This window comes from Hyperolius riggenbachi, chromosome 6 (genome assembly GCF_040937935.1).
Source record: "Hyperolius riggenbachi isolate aHypRig1 chromosome 6, aHypRig1.pri, whole genome shotgun sequence".
NCBI classification, from domain to species: Eukaryota; Metazoa; Chordata; class Amphibia; order Anura; family Hyperoliidae; genus Hyperolius; species Hyperolius riggenbachi.
In genome coordinates this window covers 24260922-24278644 of record NC_090651.1, presented here as the reverse complement: position 1 = coordinate 24278644, position 17723 = coordinate 24260922, and the positions used below count along the sequence as shown (strand labels likewise).

Genomic DNA, 17723 nt, shown 5'->3' with positions numbered 1-17723 from the left:
CCTCTTGTGGCCACACTCCCAAACCCTGCCTTCCCAGTGTGCTTTCTATGGCCCTGCATTCCTGGCATGCACACTTCTGTCCAGACCAGAGAATTCCCGACCCACCCCCTCTGGACAACAGTGAACACCTTTGGGAAGACAGGAGCTCGGGAATGCTGCCAATAGGGGGCAAGTACATACAGCAAGTGCACATCATCTAGCCTACTTTGTATACACAAAACATACATAGCTCCCTTTTATGGAAGGACAGTCCCTCTTTGGGAACCAAATCCCTTTGTTTATCTTTCTAATCCATTTGTCCCTTTTTAAAGACTGATCTATGTTAATATATGTATTTTTGTATTGAAAAAAAATTGTGTTTAATTGATTCTAAACTGATGCAGGAGTGGGCTCTCATGCAGGCCTCGCCATTGCAGATAGATGCAGTCAGGGGCAGACCTACCATGAAGCCACCTGAATCATGTGATTCAGGTGGCAAAATCTAGCGGGCGGTGTTTGGACAAACAGTTTGGGCCACCTGCCTCCTCTCCAGTCTCCCACCTGCCTTCCTTGCACACACACACACACTACCCTCCCCAACCATGCATCCCCGAATCCAAGTCCTCAATACGACCGGTGCCGATGCCATAGTTCTGCCCGCGAGAACATCATCTGGTGCACCACCAACTGCTTGGTCGAGTGCCTAAGCTTCCTCTCTGACAGGCCCTGGTGACCTCTTGCTGGTGATGGGGTTTTTTTTATGGATGGTATACACCATATTTTTCCCTAAAGTGTGTGTGTGTGTGTGTGTGGGGGGGGGGGGGGGGGTGAGTTGGTGAGTCTTATAGTCCAAATGTACTTGTGGCAAGTGGGGTAAATGCGTTTGTCCTTTCTTTAGGTCTGGACTTCCTCATACAGAATGCAACACACTTCCGTCTGGCCTTGTGAGAGACTGCATATACAGAAGCTACTGATTGGTGCTGACGGCCCCGCGGACCGGACAAAGGCACCGCTCCTGATCCAATCACAATCTAGAAAAGGGGGTTTGTCCAAGAGCAGTGCCTTCCTTCCACCCACTGAGCCATCGGCACCAATCATCAGGATCTGCAGTCATAGTGCTGGGTGGAAGCGTGGTGTATGTGGGAAGTCCGGATCCACGCAGCAAGACTACCGGCTTAGTTTACCGAGTCCTGTCTTTCCCCGTGGCACCTGGCGTCTACCTGATTTCAATCCACATAGGGATGACCGGAAATGCGTATTTCTGATCCCGCAGAAATTCAGATTTTATGTTTTTCCAATATTCCATTTTTTGGATTTCCAATTTTTCGTTTTTCCAATATCCGATTTTTAATTATTTTATTGGTATTTTTTTGCATTAGAGAATGCAAAAAAATGTACTGTATATACTCGCATATAAGCCGACCCGCGTAAAAGCCGAGGTACCCATTTTCCCTCAGAAGCCAAGGAAAAGTGATTGACTCCCGTATAAGTCCAGTATAGTCCCCTCCACAGTAGCCAGATGTGCCCTTAGTACAAGCCAGCCCACCTCCTGATAGTCAGATGTGCCCCAAGGATGATACAGCTGTGCTAGATGGGGTCATAGATATGAGACACAGGGATTGGGTGTAGTGTGTGTGTGTGTGTGTGTGTGTGTGTGTGTGTACTGTGTGTGTGTGTGTGTGTAGTGTGTGTGTGTGTGTGTGTGTGTGTGTGTGTGTGTGTGTGTGTGTGTGTGTGTGTGTGTGTGTGTGTGTGTGTGTGTGTGTGTGTTTATATAGCACCGACATCTTAAGCATCGCTGTACAGAGTATATTGTCACCTGACTGTCCTTTAGAGGGGCTCACAATCTAATCCAGACATGGGCAAACTTGGCCCTCCAGCTGTTAAGGAACTACAAGTCCCACAATGCATTGCAGGAGTCTGACAGCCACAATCATGACTCATAAAGGCAAATGCATTATGGGACTTTTAGTTCCTTAACAGCTGGAGAGCCAAGTTTTCCCATGCCTGATCTAATCCCTACCATAGTCATATGTCTATGTATGTATCGTAGTTTATGGCCGATTTTAGGGGGAAGCCAATTAACTTATCTGTATTTTTTGGGATGTGGGAGGAAACCAGAGTGCCCAGAGGAAACCCACGCAGACACGGGGAGAACATACAAACTCCTTGCAGATGTTGACCTGGCTGGGATATGAACTGGGGACCCAGCGCTGCAAGGCGAGAGTGCTAACTATTATGCCACCTTGCTGCATATATATATATTTTGGGAGCCCTGTCCCTCTGTCCCTCTTTCCTCCTCATTTGTCCCTCTTTCAGGACTTTGTCCCTCTTTCTATGTAAATATATATATTTATTTACTAAAAAATGTGTTTGATTGACTCTAAACTTCATTTCCATCATTTAAATTGATACATGTCTTATTTTCATATGTTAATATGAAGGAAAATGAACCAGGATAGAAAGGACCAGTGTGGTTTGCATTATAAAACAACATATTTTTCTTATGAAATCTTTATGGTATGCATGACTAGAGGCGTGGTGGGGGTGGCCAGGGGTTTGGCAGGGGCGTAGCTTAAGTGTCCCTTTTTCTTATTTTAAAAAGTTGGGAGGTATGGCTTAATCCTACTAATATAATAAATGAGAAAGTTCGGATGTTTGGATGTTTGTTACTCGATCACACAAAAATGGCTGAACGGATTTGAATGAAATTTGGCACACACATAGTACATTACCTGGAATAAAGTATAGGATACTTTTTATTCCCATAACCAAAAAGGGGGCGGAGACAAATACAAATTTCACTGGAAAATGTAAACTGCAGCCATTCATACACTGTTAATGGTAGGGTTCTCAAACTTTGCACAGTTGGTCGCTGGGTGACTGGGATTAATATTCAGAAAGGTGAGTGGAGTCTTTAAAACCCAATCAAAATTAACCTATTGATTTTCAAAGGGAATATTTACATTGCTGCCATTCTTGCACTGTTAATGGTACAAGCCTCAAACCTGGTACAGATGATCATTGGGTGACTAGGGTTCAATTTCAGAAATGGGGAGGAGCCACAAACAGCCAATTAAATTTGTTTCATTTCAATGTACATTATTGATGCCAAACACAGCAAAGATCACAAACTTGGTAATTGATTAATTGTGTGTGAGGGTTAGAAAAGTGGGCACAGCCAACACCAGCCAAATACATAAATGGGCAACGCCGGGTCATAAGTGGGCGGAGACAAATACAAATTTTACTGGGAAAATGTAAACAGCAGCCATTCTTACCCTGTTAATGGTAGGGTTCTCAAACTTTGCACAGTTGGTTACTGGGTGACTGGGATAAATAATCAGAAAAGTGGGTGGAGTCTATAAAAGCCAATCAAAATTAACCTATTGATTTTCAAGGGGAATATTTACATTGCTGCCATTCTTGCACTGTTAATGGCACAAGCCTCAAACCTGGTACAGTTGATCATTGGGTGACTAGGGTTCAATTTCAGAAAGGGGGTGGAGCCACAAACAGCCAATTATATTTGTTTCATTCCAATGCAAATTATTGATGCTAAACACTGCAAAGCTCACAAACTTGGTAATTGAGTAATTGATTCATTGTGTGTGAGGGTTAGAAAAGTGGGCACAGCCAACACCAGCCAAATACATAAGCGGGCAACGCCGGGTCATAAGTGGGCGGAGACAAATACAAATTTTACTGGGAAAATGTAAACAGCAGCCATTCTTACACTGTTAATGGTAGGGTTCTCAAACTTTGCACAGTTGGTTACTGGGTGACTGGGGTTAATATTCAGAAAAGTGGGTGGAGCCTACAAAAGGCAATACAAAATTACCTATTGATTTTTCAGGGGAATATTTCATTGCTGCCATTCTTGCACTGTTAATGGCACAAGCCTCAAACCTGGTACAGTTGATCTTGGGTGACTGGGGTTTAAATTTATAAAAGGGGGTGGAGCCACAAACAGCTAATATGATTTTTTTCATTTTAATGCAGGTTATTGATGCCAAAGACCGCAAAGCTCACTTGGTCATTGAGTAATTGATTAATTGTGTGTTAGGGTTAGGAAAAGTGGGTGCAGCCAGCACCTGCAAAATACATAAACAGGGAATGCCGGGTCATCAGTTGAGAAAATGTAAACTGCAGTGATTCTTACACTTTTAATGGTAGGGTTCTCAAACTTTGCACAATTGGTCACTGGGTGACTGGGATTAATATTCAGAGAAGTGGGTGGAGCCTACAAAAGCCAATCAAAATTCACATATTGATTTTCAAGGGGAACATGTAATTGCTACCATTCTTGCACTGTTAATGGCACAAGCCTTAAACCTGGTACAGTTGGTCATTGGGTGACTGGGGTTCAAATTCAGACAAACGGGTTGGAGCCACAAACAGCCAATCAGATTTGTTTAATCTCAATGCAAATTATTGATGCCAAAGACCGCAAAGCTCACAAACTTGGTTATTGAGTAATTGTGTGTTAGGGTTATAAATAGTAGGCGGAGCCAACACCATCCAAATACATACCTGAACAATGTTAGGAAATAAGTGGGTGGAGAAAACTACAAATTTCATTGTGCAAATGTAAAAAAAAGAAAAGTGGGTGGAGCCTATAAAAGCCAATCAAAATCCACCTATTGATTTTTAAGGGGAATATTTAATTGCTGCCATTCTTGCACTGTTAATCACCTGTACCTGGTACAGTTGGCCATTGGGTGATTGGGGTTCAAATTCAGAAAAGGGCTGGAGCCACATCCAATTAGATTAATTTTATTTCATTGCAAATTATTGATGCCAAAGACCGCAAAGCTCACATACTTGGTCATTAAGTAATTGTGTGTTAGGGTTAGGAAAAGTGGGCAGAGCCAACACTTGCCAAATACATACCCGGGCAACGCCGGGCGTCCAGCTAGTAGGAAATAAATATGGCAGCCTCCATATACCCCTCGCTTCAGGTTCTCTTTAAGCTGAATACACATAAGTACTCACCAAAGGAAGATGGATCCAGCGACATCCTCCTTCACACGAGTTTTCAGCAATCCATCTTCTGGCGCGGGTATGCGTGATGTTACACTTCCAGTGTGAACGGGCAGTCAAGCGATCGCGGTATTTTGCCCGGAGTCGTCGAGGATCTTAAAGATCTGATCCAATGTGACAGTCATTATGTTTACAATGTATGACCAATCCTGATATACAGTAGTAAACTCAGTCCTCAGTTCCCTATCATGTACCTGCATGACAATACAATGTATGACCTCTCCTCATATAGTGATCTCAGTCCCTGGGTCCCAAAAATATATAATGTATGCCCAATACAGTAAACTTCTGATATAACCCCATCCCTTGAAATTCACTATAAAGGGATTGTATTGTATATGGAGCCTGCTGTTGTTCAGATGTTGTGGGTGTGGTCAGGCTCCACTCCTGACCACACCCACAATCTGCATGACCATGCTCGCTTCACATGTTTGGGGGGGGGGGGGAAGGGGGCCTTTGTCCCCGGGTGCTGAAAACCCTAGCTACGCCTCTGTATGGTGTAGGTCCACCTTTTGCAGCAATTACAGTCTCAATTCTCCGAGGTATTGATTCATAAAAATTGAGAATTGTTTCCAAAGGAATTTTAGCCCATTCTTCAGTTAAAACACCCTCCAGATCTTTTAGAGACGATGGCAGCAGAAATCGACTTCTTACTTGAATCTCTAATAACGACCATAAATGCTCAATAATGTTGAGGTCTGAGGATTGTGGTGGCCAGATGAGATGCTCAACTTCATTAGAATGTTCTTTGTGCCATTCTTTAACCATTTAAGCCTCCTGGACGTAGCAGCCACGTCCAGGAGGCTATGTGCGCTCCCGCGCGCTCCCAGCCACAGATCGTTAGCCCAGGAATCAATCAATTGGGCCATGGTGCCTGATGATTGATTCATCTCCCCTGCAGAAAAAGGGACGGCTTCTCTCGGAAGCCTCGCTTTTTTCTGTCTCTTGCATCCGCCACGTCTCTCTAAGCGTAAATGTTACGCTTAGAGTGACGTCATGTAAACAAACTTATGGCTGCCATCTTGAGGCCAAAAAAGTAAAACTACATCTAAAATGCAAAAAATAAATAAAATAAAAATGAAAATCAACACATATTTACCTAAAAAAATTATTATTTACATCCCACCCTCCCAAAAATACCCAAATAAAATGTTTAATATACAAAAAAACCCCAAAAAACAACACATAAATATTTACCTAAGGGTCTAAACTTTTTAAATATCAATGTAAAAATGAAATATTTCTATTTTTTTATCAGCTTGTAAATAGTGATGGATGCAAAACGGAAAAAAATGCACCTTTTTTTCCAAATAAAATATTGTCGCCATACATTGTGATAGGTACATAACTTAAACTGTGTAATACCTGGACTATTAGATATATACAATATGTGGGTTTTAATTATGGAGGCATGTATTATTTTAAAACTATAATGGTCAAAAACTGAGAAATAATGATTTTTTTCCGTTTTTTTCTTATTCTTCCTGTTAAAATGCATTTACAGTAAAGTATCCCTTAGCAAAATGTACCACCCAAAGAAAGCCTAATTGGTGGTGGAAAAACAAGATATAGATCAGTTCATTGTGATGAGTAGTGATAAAGTTATAGGCTAATTAATGCGAGGTGAACATTGCTCGGATGCATAAAGTGCAGGGGCGTAGCAATAGGGGTTGCAGAGGTTGCGACCGCATCGGGGCCCTTGGGCCAGAGGGGCCCCGAAGGGCCCTCCCTCAACTACAGTATTAGCTTCCTATTGGCTATGTGCTCATAATAATCACTTCTATAGATACTTTGAATAGTGGTAATCATTAACAAACTGTTCTCCATCCCCTTCTTGCACCTCTGACACTGTAGTTGCCATTGGCAAGTTTTGGTGCGCAGTATCAATTCTTATGAATAGAGTACTTGGGGGGGCCCCATTGTAAAACTTGCATCAGGGCCCACAACTCCTTAGCTACGCCACTGATAAAGTGAAAATGACTGAAGGCTGAAGTGGTTAACAATTCTAGCTGTATGGATTGAGGCATTATCATCTTGAACGATGGCATTCCCCTCCGGAAACAGTTGTTGAACCATAGGATGAACTTGGTCGCCCAAAATTCCTAAATAGTATCGGCTGTTAATTCTTCCATGAAGGGAAATCATTGGCCCGGCAGATTTCCCAAAAATAGCACCCCAGATCATCACAGAACCCCGCCATGTTTTACGGTTGGGAGAAGGCAGTCTGGATGAAATGCTTCTTTCGGCTGTCTCCAAACGTACACTCGGCCAGAGGTCGGAAATAAGGTAAACGATGATTCGTCAGAGAAAATCACATTTTTCCACTGCTCGAGGGAGAAATTCTGGTGGTTTCTACACCACTCTAAACGCTTTGAAACATTTGTCTTTGAGAGCAGAGGTTTTCTAATTGCAGTTCTTCCGTGGAATCCAGATTTGTGCAGCTCCCAATGAACAGTTTTTGTGGAAACTGGGTTCTGTAGGTGTTCATTCAGCTCTGCAGTGATTTTAGGAGCTGTGGTCTTGCGAGCTTTTCTAACAATTCGATTTAGAGTCCGACGGTCTCTCTCAGACAACTTTGATTTTCAGCCACAACTGTGCTTTGCTGAGGACATTTTTCCTTCTCTTTCAAAGGCAGTCATTACTTTTGAGACAGTACCACTTTAAATGCCAAGCATTTGGGCAGTTTCTGTTACAGTATTGCCTGCCATACGAGCACCAACAATTTGGCCTCTTTGAAAGTCTGAGAGATCTGCCATTTTTATAAATTATAACCAACTTTTGTTTAAATATCTGTAAAAAAAACAATTATTTTAATTAAAAATATCAAATAACAAAAATAATAAACAAACATTTTTTAACATATGTCAAGTTCTGATTGCTTAAAACATGTTCCAGGATTATGATGCCAAAATGTTAGGTGTTTCCATTATTCTGTCCAACCCCTGTAGGTTTAGTATTTTTTTTTTTCAGCGTTTGCGGGAGGGGGGGGTCACATTCTGCAAAGTTTGCTTCAGGCAGCAATAAGTCTAGGTCCAGCCTTGGGTGCAGTGACGGACAGTGCAGGATGATGTCAGATAGGGGGAGGCTGCTGACAAAGCATTCAGGAGCTAACCTAATAAAAGGGAGAGGCTGGATAGGAGCTGAAAGGAGAGATCCCTGAGCACTCAGATAGTCTGCTGCTTCTCCACCTCTTCAGCTTGTGCAACAGGTACTCTTTCCTTTACATTTCACGACTCTGTCCTATGCAATGCTGAGCTGTGAGTCATCAAGTCAGGATTTAATAATAATTATGTGCTTGATATTAACAAGTGTCTGAGCCAAGAGAACTGAGAATGATTTTAGGGTAAGGCACCACCAGGGGGTCTTTAGGGTTAGGCAACACCAGGGGAGTCTTAGGGTTATGCACTACCCAGAACCCGGGTGATTGGGGGGGGGGGGGGGGTCTTAGGGTTAGGCATCGGAAGAGGGAGGGTTCTGTGTGAGAGTAGGGTTAGGTTTAGGCTACTTTCGCTTCAGGAAATGTTTATCAATGTTTTGCTATGCTTATTACGACTGTAAATATATTTTTATTTTCATTGTTATAGATGATATCTTGTGCTTTTATTACCGTTATTTTAACATATTTATTGTTTTATCTCAGATAAAGATGAAGAAATTATACAAATTTTGTTATAGACAATGATTCACAATCATTTTCCACGTGCGGTAAACTACTTGCCGGAAATTTGCAACCAAAATAAGACCGTTGACGTTCACAAAATGTTCCCCATGTTTTTTTCCACATGCGGAAAATGTGTTGTAAAAGTGCGCAAATGATGTGGAAACATATCGCAAAAAGCTGATAATTTCCACAAAAATCCAAATTCACAATCAAATAAGGCGTATTATTTCTGCGTTAAAGGAACACTTAAGCCATCCCCAATAAAATGTGTTTTACTCACCTGGGGCTTCCAGCAGCCACCTGCAGCTGTCCGGTGCCCACACAGTCTCCATCAGATCCTTCCGCCCCGCCAGCAGCCACTTTCGGTTTCGGCGACAGGAGCTGACAGGCAGGGAACGTGAGTGATTCTTCGCGTTCCCGGCCACAATAGCGCCATCTTTGCTGCTATATGATATATACTCTATGCTATAGCAGCATAGATGGCGCTATTGTGGCCGGGAACGCGAAGAATCACTCGCGTCCCATTGCCAGTCGGCTCCTGTCGCCGAAACCGGAAGTGGCTGCCAGCGGGGACAGGAGGCTCAGAGGGAGTCTGCGTGGGCACAATACAGCTGCAGGTGGCTGCTGAAAGCCCCAGGTGAGTTATAGGGCTGGTTCAGACGGACGCTTGCAGAGCGTTTACCGCCAGCATTTAGGGCTTGGTGTTAAACGCTCCCATTCAAGTGAATGGGAGCGTTTGTACCAAGCTTTCAAGCGCGTTTACACGAACGCGGCGTTCGGGTCCCGATTTTTCCCTGGCGTTCAAGGAGCCCCTGGAAGCTACATGTAGCTTCCAGGGGCGGTAACCGCGACGGCTAATGTCCCCCTAGGGGAAGAAAAAACGCGACCGCATCCACACGCAACACGAACGCTGCTGAAAGCCCACGAACGCGACGCCTCCAAACGTCCATCTTTTTTTATATCAACTACAAGTAGCAGGTGATATATTTTGGTTCCCATTGATTTAAATGTACTCTGGACTCTGGAGGCTTAAGTGCTGTGTTTGCTGGATTTTTTTTTTCTGCATATTTAATGCCTGTTTACGCGTGTTACCACACTTTTTTTTCGCAATATACCCCTATGCAGAAAACATGTGGAAAATTTTGGTGAATATGGAAAAAATGCAGAAATTACTGCTGGCGGTAATTTAGCGGTAAAAAATCCTTTACCGCATGTTTGATTGTGAATAGACCCCATTGTCTTAAAATTTCTGCTATACCCCGCACCCTTTTTTCCTGATGTCCTTATTTGATGTATGCTTCTGGGGGGTGTGTGACATTATTAGGGATGATCAAAGATATGAAAATTCTTCTGAGTTGATGCAAATGTATGCAGTGTGAAAATGGACCAATCATTTTAAATTGATTGGTCCTTTTTCAAGCTGCATATATTTGCATAAAACATTGCCTAATTTTGGAAGTATTTGCATCTCATTGATCATACCTAGTCATGATCTCTCCTGTAGCATGTCCTGCTGGTTGCATTTGAACGGCAACCACGCAGTTCTGATTTCTCTGCATGCATTCAGTTGTATAGTTTTGATTGCCAATGCACTTATGCTGCATACACACTTGAGATAAAAGTCTTTGGAAAAGGCAAGATCACAGACCAATTTTACCCCCTTTTATGTAGTATGAGAACCATACTCTACACAGTCTATTCTATGGAGCTGCACTCCCCATCAGATAAAATCTTTGCAAGATGCTGCACACAAAGATGCCTGTACACATTCAAAAGATCATTATCTGCAAAAGATCTCTTCCTGCAATAGATCCATTCCTGCAAAATGCATTCATAGTCTATGAGATCTGCAGATCATCATACACACCTTGTTTAACAGGCAATCATCTGCAGATCAGATCCACCAGGATGGATTTTCAGATCTGCAGATGATTGCCAGATATGCAGATGAAGTCTGTTAAACAAGGTGTGTATGAGAATCTGCAGATCTCATAGACTATGAATGCAATTTGCAGGAATGGATCTATTGCAGGAAGAGATCTTTTGCAGATAATGATCTTTTGAGTGTGTATGGGCATCTTTGTATGCAGCATCTTGCAAAGATTTTATCTGATGGGGAGTGCAGCTCCATAGAATAGACTGTGTACAGTATGGCTCTCATACTACATGGAAGGGGGTAAAATTGGTCTGTGATCTTGCCTTTTCCAAAGACTTTTATCTCAAGTGTGTATGCAGCATAAGTTTCATTGATATCTGCAATCACTCTGCGGTTCAGCAGGGCCGGTTTAAGCAACAATGGGGCCCCAGGGCAAAATAAACCTGGGGGGCTCCCCCAACAGATACCCCAGAGCAAAAATTGGCATTAAGGGACCTTTTTTCAGCTGGTATAGTCAGGGTTTGAAGCCCCAATCGGTCGGAGCTCCACATTCTGGCTACCCCAGCCTGCATGGGGGACAAGAGGTTAAAAAGTTTCAGGAGGTGGGACCCCACATAATTAAAAAAAAAAAATTCCCACACTCTAAACAAAAAAAAAATTGGGAAAATAGGAAAAAATTGCCAGGGATCTTCATACAGCCATATTGCGGCTGTATAGCGTTCCCTGGCCAAAGCGCTGCGGCTGCGTATGGACCCCCTGCAAACCCCGTCAGGAAATTTATTGCTCTTTCTTTTGATACATGTAAAATTACACTACCGTTAGGTACTAAAAGTGACATTTACCGCATTTAAAAGTATACTTTTTTCCTTCGAAACTTTAAAATCGATTTTCTCAAATACTATAAGGTCTTTTTGAAAAATTGTTTTTTCCTCTTATTCCCAATGATCTCCTTAACATATCCTGCAAATTTAGGGTTTCTAGAATTTAAGGTGGATTTGCTATTAACCATTAAAGTCAGCTGGTTTTTAAATGTGTATTTTTTTTTTCCTTTGAAACTTTAAAATCGATTTTCTCAAAAACTATAAGGTCTTTTTGAAAAAAATGTTTTTCCTCTTGTAGCCACTGGGGGCCCCTACAAGCTCTGGGGCCATGGGGCAGCTGCCTCCTTTGCCTCTATGGTAGCGCCGGCCCTGCGGTTCAGAGCAGCTCAGGATGCTGTCATGAATCCACCTATGACTTGTTGCAGCTGCGCTGCAGCCAGACAGCTCTAAATTCCCTGCATACATATTGCTGCAAAATGTTGAATGCATTTATAATGAGAGTCCTATCCATCTGCAATCAGCCTGCAGCCTCCAAGTAGGGCTGGTGCGCACCAGAGCGGTTCTGGAGCGTTTTATTAGCCAAGCAGGAAAACTGCTTGGCTAATGAAAGTGAGTGGGATGGTGCTCACCAGAGCGGTTCGTGTTTTCCATAAACGCAAACTCGGGGCTGCAGCATTTTTTTGATTTCTGAGACATTTCTGCCTCAATGTTAAAGTATAGGAAAGTGGAAAACTGCTCTGAAAAACGCTAGATCAGAGCGGTTTTTACAGGCATTTTTGTTACGGAAGCTGTTCAGTAACAGCTTTTACTGTAACAATATTTGTAATCTGCTACACAAAATTGCTCCAGAAAACACTAGGCATGTTTAGAAAACGTCTCTAAACATGCCTAGAATCGCTCTGAAATCTTCTTCAAAAACCTCTAGCGTTTTGGGGATCTGCTAGAGGTTTTTGGTGTGCACTGGGCCTTAGAGTAACACAGGATTGAGTGATTACCATTCAGCTGTGTTGGAATTTGCATGCCTGCTCTCATTGGATGATGTTCATACACAAGCCTCTTCCTCCCTTGTCATCTTGCCTGTCGTAGCTTTCAGCTCTGCCATAACTGAGTCTCATTTGTGTTTTGCCTTGTCTTGCTGCTCTGTGGACGGTTGCTGTTCCTGCCTAGGTTAACAGCAAAGTCCTTTCAGTCTTGCTGGCTTGGACGCTGGCTGGTCACTGTGGCAGTGATTGGCTGGCGCTCCTGCTGGTTCTGATCCTGTGAACACCAATGTCCTGCTGGCTTGGACACAGCCTTCACAGCGGCAGTGATTGATTATCGCTCCTGCTAGTTCTGATCCTGTGGACGTGACTATAGCTGCGGTTGCTATTAGTTATGCTCCTTCCTGTTCTGACTTGTTTGTGTGGAGGTTTGCCATCGCTGCAGGAGTAATTGGAGTGGCAAACATTCCTTCCCGTTTGTCTGTCCTAGTCTTATTCAGTGTGGCGGACAACAGAAGCTCAGAGCTGCGGTCGCTCTGAGCAACCATTTTGTTTCATTTATTGTGGCGGTTATCGGAAGCTCAGAGCTGCGGTCGCACTGGGTAATCTTGCCCCCTGTCTCTTGTCTACCGCTCTGGCTGTGATCTGTGTAGTCTACCTTCCACAACTGCATCCCGCACTATTACTTGATATTACCCAGCCACATTTTGTCTTGCTTAGTGGGCTCTGGTAGTACTCCTGTCTTCTCTGCCTCAGCCTCTATACCTTGCATGCTGAAATTCTGCAGGGTGAACGTAGTCGGGTAGGCGTACTGGTCTCCAGTTCACGCGGGGGCTTGCCATATAGATGAAGAGCGTGGTATTAGATTGGGGTATAGAGGCTAAAGGAAAGCGAGAGATCTGCCAGGTCTTACAGTTTGATGGGGTAAAGGCCAGGGGAGTATTGTGTCCCAAGAGTGGCGTGTTCTGGGGGTGTGATGGAGTAAAGTGACAGATAAGTATTGTCTCCCCCAGAGTGGGGGGGCATGGATAGAATTAAAAGGTGTCCCTCTTTCTCACCTCAGAAAGTAGGCAGGTATGCCTCGCTTGCCCTGAATGTGTGACCCAGTAAATAGTGACACTTGTGATCTGAGTGTTGCCAGCTCTGATATGATAGAAATGACAATCTTCTCATGTCCTCAATATCTGCAGGTCGCTGGACTGAACCGCTAACATGTGCAGCAGAATGCATGGACGTGGTCCTTTCCATGAAGTAAAAAACCTCATCAAAAACCCGTGCGCACAAGGTAAGACTGGTCCGTCCCTACTGATCACCACATAGCAGCACAAAATGTGCACCCTGCCATATTGTTCCTGTTTTTTGTGTTAAATGTACGACCGTGACTTATCCACAACTGGAACAAGCATGTAGCCAGTGGAATCACACCTGGAACAAGCATGCAGTATTCTACATGGTACACACCATGTCACTGACTGTCCTTAGAGGAGCTCACAATCTAATCCTACCATAGTCCTGTTTAATGTCCTACCATATACAGTATATTATTACTATGTATTTATACAGCATCTGTATATACTGACATCTTCTGCAGCACATTACAGAGTACATAGTCATGTCACTGACTGTCCTCAGAGGAGCTCACAATCTAATCCTACCATAGTCATATAATAATACTAATAATAAATTATTGTTATTATTCTTAATAATAATATGTATTTATATCTATAGCACTGCTATCTTCTACAGTGCTTTACAGAGTACATCGTACATAGACTGTCCTCACAGAGCTCACAGTTTAATCCTACCATTGTCATTGACTAATGCCCTACAAAATAATAACAATTTTATATAGCACTGCCATGTCACTGACTGTCCTTAGAGAAGCTTGCAATTTATTATTATTATTATTATTTATATAGCACTGACATCTACTGTAGCGCATTATAGAGCACATAGTTATGTCACTGATGGTCCTCAGAGGCGCTCACAATCTAATCCTACCATAGTCATAGGCTAATGTCCTACCATATTACTATTATGTATTTATATAGCACTGACATCTTCTGCAGCACTTTACAGAGTACATGGATCAACAGGGGTATGTGGGGGACGGGCTGGTGTTGTACTTTACACTGGTTGAACTCGATGGACGTATGTCTTTTTTCAGCCAAAATAACTATGTAACTATGTCACTGACTGTCCCCAGAGGAGCTCACCATCTAATCCTACCATAGTCATAGTCTAATGTCCTACCATATTATTATTATGTATTTATATAGCACTGACATCTTCTGCAGCACATTACAGAGTACATAGTCATGGCAGTGACTGTCCTCTGAGGAGCTCACAATCTAATCCTACCATAGTCATAGTCTAATGTCCTCCCATATTATTATTATTATTATTATTATTATTATTATTCTGTATTTATATAGCACTGACATCTTCTGCAGCACTTTACAGAGTACATAGTCATGTCACTGACTGTCCTCAGAGGAGCTCACAATCAATCTTATAATAGACATTCACCGGCCTACCTGGGACATCTGGTGGCCAACTTGGGCCATTTGTGCCTGGGATGGGGGACACAAATTTTGGGAAATGTTTCAATGAATTAGCACGCTGTGTGGCCAGTACTTCCGCACACTGCTGACATGACTCCCCCGATACCGATACCCCCGATCACGGATTCAAACAAATCCGGCCACAGCAGTCTCAAAATCCGGATAAGTCGTGATTGTGATCCGGATTTGAAACGGACTTCTGAATTTGAGTCAGATTTTAGCCATGTTACCATTTGAATCCGTGATCACGGGTCATGATCCGATTTACCTTTCACGTTAATAGCAAAGGCCCCATACATGCCACAATCCCCAAAATTGCATGGATTATAAGGGTGAGAAGTGGCTACAACTTAAAGCAAAGAAAAAAAGAAAATTGATTTTAAAGTTAAATTAACAATTTAAAGGTGGCTATTCATTGGTAATATAATTGTTTTTTTAAGCAATCACAGAGTCCCTAGCAAACTACAACCATGCAGACAGGTGAAGAGTACTAATGGCACCTGGCGGTGGTACCGCTCTGGAGGAGGATGAGTGGACGGCACCACAAAAACATACAGAGGGTGTTTTTTTTTTTTTGTTTTTTTTTTTTTTGCAGCGATGGCAATAAATGACATGGCAGCAGAGTTGTACGTGGACCCTGTTGGTGGGTACACAGACTGCAGTCATTAAATACGTCATAAGAGGCAGGAGGACTAAGCAGCACTCTGCGGCAGCACAGAAGAAGAATATGGCACCTCACTGGTGGTATCACAGCATGAGAATTGCGCCCAAAATTTTTAAGTATCTGTGGACCCTGGAGGTGGGAACACAGGCTTTATTAGGTAAATATAACATCAGCAGCAGCAGCAGCAGGAGGAGGACTAAGGACTCAGCAGCAGCACAGAAAGGCATAGCATCTCACTGGTGGCACCACAGCACAAGAAGTGTGCCCAAAAATTATATGCATCCCTGGGTAGGTGTGCAGGAAGTGCTGCACCATCAAATTCAGCACGTAGGGCAAGCAGTGGATGTGCTTCAGCTCTCCCAGGTGCAGTGTGGGCCACCAGGTTGACCCCATTATCGGACACCACGTAACCGACTTTGAGGCCTCTGGGGGTCAGCCAGCTCTGCTTCTGCTCCCTGAGGGCGGCCAGGATGTGGGCATCCGTCAGTTTATCCTTCCCCAGGTTGACCAATTTCAGCAGTGCTTGGCAGTGGTGAGGCTTTGCGCTGCAGCTGAGGTGGTCTTGCTTGCTGGTCCTTCAGCCTCTAACTATGCAAAATCATTACAGTGATGGCTCTTCAGGAGGGCCAGAAGGGATGAGGTATCCATCTTGGACGCATTGTGCCCACGGTTCAAGGATTTTTTGCAGGAGTTACACACTGCACAGCTTTCATCCAGGGTGGACACATGAAAAAAAATTCTATATTGGGGATGTAAACTGCCCTCTATGGTGCGAAGAGGGTATGGCGGCTTTCCTTCTGGTTGGGGGTTGTGTGTTGGTGCTGATGCTGGCTGAAGCAGCAGCAAGTGGCTCCTGCCTCCCACGCCCACTGCTGGGCCTGCACCTGCCTGACATGTGGCGGTGATGCAATTGCCTGCGCTTCTGTGCCTCATCCTCCTCCGAGCTGCCTTCAGAGACTTCAGGCACATAAGAACGGTCCTGCCAATCCTCCTTGTCATCAAGAAACAGATCGTCTCCTGACCACCTCCTCCACATCAGGCCCAATGATCTCCTCAACTGCAGCCATCAAGACTCTCCCAGACGCCTGACTGAGGGACATAACGCTACGTTGGCTGCTGCTGGGAGTGCTGCTCACAGCGGAGGTCTGGGAACAAGTAATAATGGGCTGCTCCTCCGTCATCTCCATCAGTGCCTGTGAGTGACTCTCCTAAATGGCCACATGGCGACCCAAGTTGCTAAAAATATTTGCCAACGGTGTCCGCTGTGCTGCTTACGGATGCCTCTTCTGCATCCCCTACAGCTGAGCGCCCTCTTCCTGGCGTTGGGCCAGTCCCAGACTGGCAATGGCACTCCCTCTGCAGCCACAGCCTCTGGCAGACATTGTCTATGCACAATATTTGAAGATGGAAAGTGTGCTGCTTTTTACTGTCAATGTGTGTGGGGACAGACAGAATATAACAGGGGGCTTTATTTATTTTTTTACAGACAAAAAAGAACAATAAAACAATAAAACACACAAATACAGTGATAGAGCAGTAAAAGGAGTGAACATCAGAATCAGAATCAGAATTTATTTCGCCAAGTACAACGGTGGATTGTACCCGGAATTGGTTTTGGCACATACAGGGTCGTTGATGAAAAACAAGAAAAGAACGGTTAAGCATGGTACATACGTAGACGTGGGACAAGCATACATAGGACAACATTACAGATTGTGCGTACACTTAAGCAGAGCGTCGTATACAGTTAAGCATGGTACATACGTATAAACAATAAAAGCAAAACAAAAACAGAGAGCATTACAGCATACACATTGGCGTAGTGGTTAGCTCTCTCGCCTTGCAGCGCTGGGTCCCTGGTTCAAATCCCAGCCAGGGCACTATCTGCAAAGAGTTTGTATGTTCTCTCCGTGTCTGCGTGGGTTTCCTCCGGGCACTCCGGTTTCCTCCCACATTCCAAAAACATACGGATAAGTTAATTTGTTCCCCCTAAAAATTGGCCCTAGACTACAGTACTTACACTACATAATATAGACATATGGCAATGGTAGGGATTAGATTGTGAGCTCCTTTGAGGGACAGTTAGTGACAAGACAATATATATATATATATACACTGTACAGCGCTGCGTAATA

The 17723-nt window shown here is 43.6% G+C and overlaps 1 protein-coding gene across 2 annotated transcripts in view; it reads left to right on the top strand.

Annotated features, from left to right (window-relative positions):
* Nucleotides 1-8144: 8144 nt before the first annotated feature.
* Nucleotides 8145-17723, top strand: part of LOC137522378 (F-box only protein 2-like) — a 56931-nt gene continuing 47352 nt past the window's right edge. Inside the window, exons 1-2 of one of the 2 annotated variants that reach the window (XM_068242424.1) lie at nucleotides 8145-8230; nucleotides 13551-13645. In XM_068242424.1, the coding sequence (XP_068098525.1) occupies nucleotides 13573-13645 (73 nt within the window). In that variant the 5' untranslated portion in view covers nucleotides 8145-8230; nucleotides 13551-13572. Of the gene's footprint in view, nucleotides 8231-12536; nucleotides 12963-13550; nucleotides 13646-17723 lie in introns of those variants that run through there. The other variant, XM_068242425.1, reaches the window with a different exon arrangement.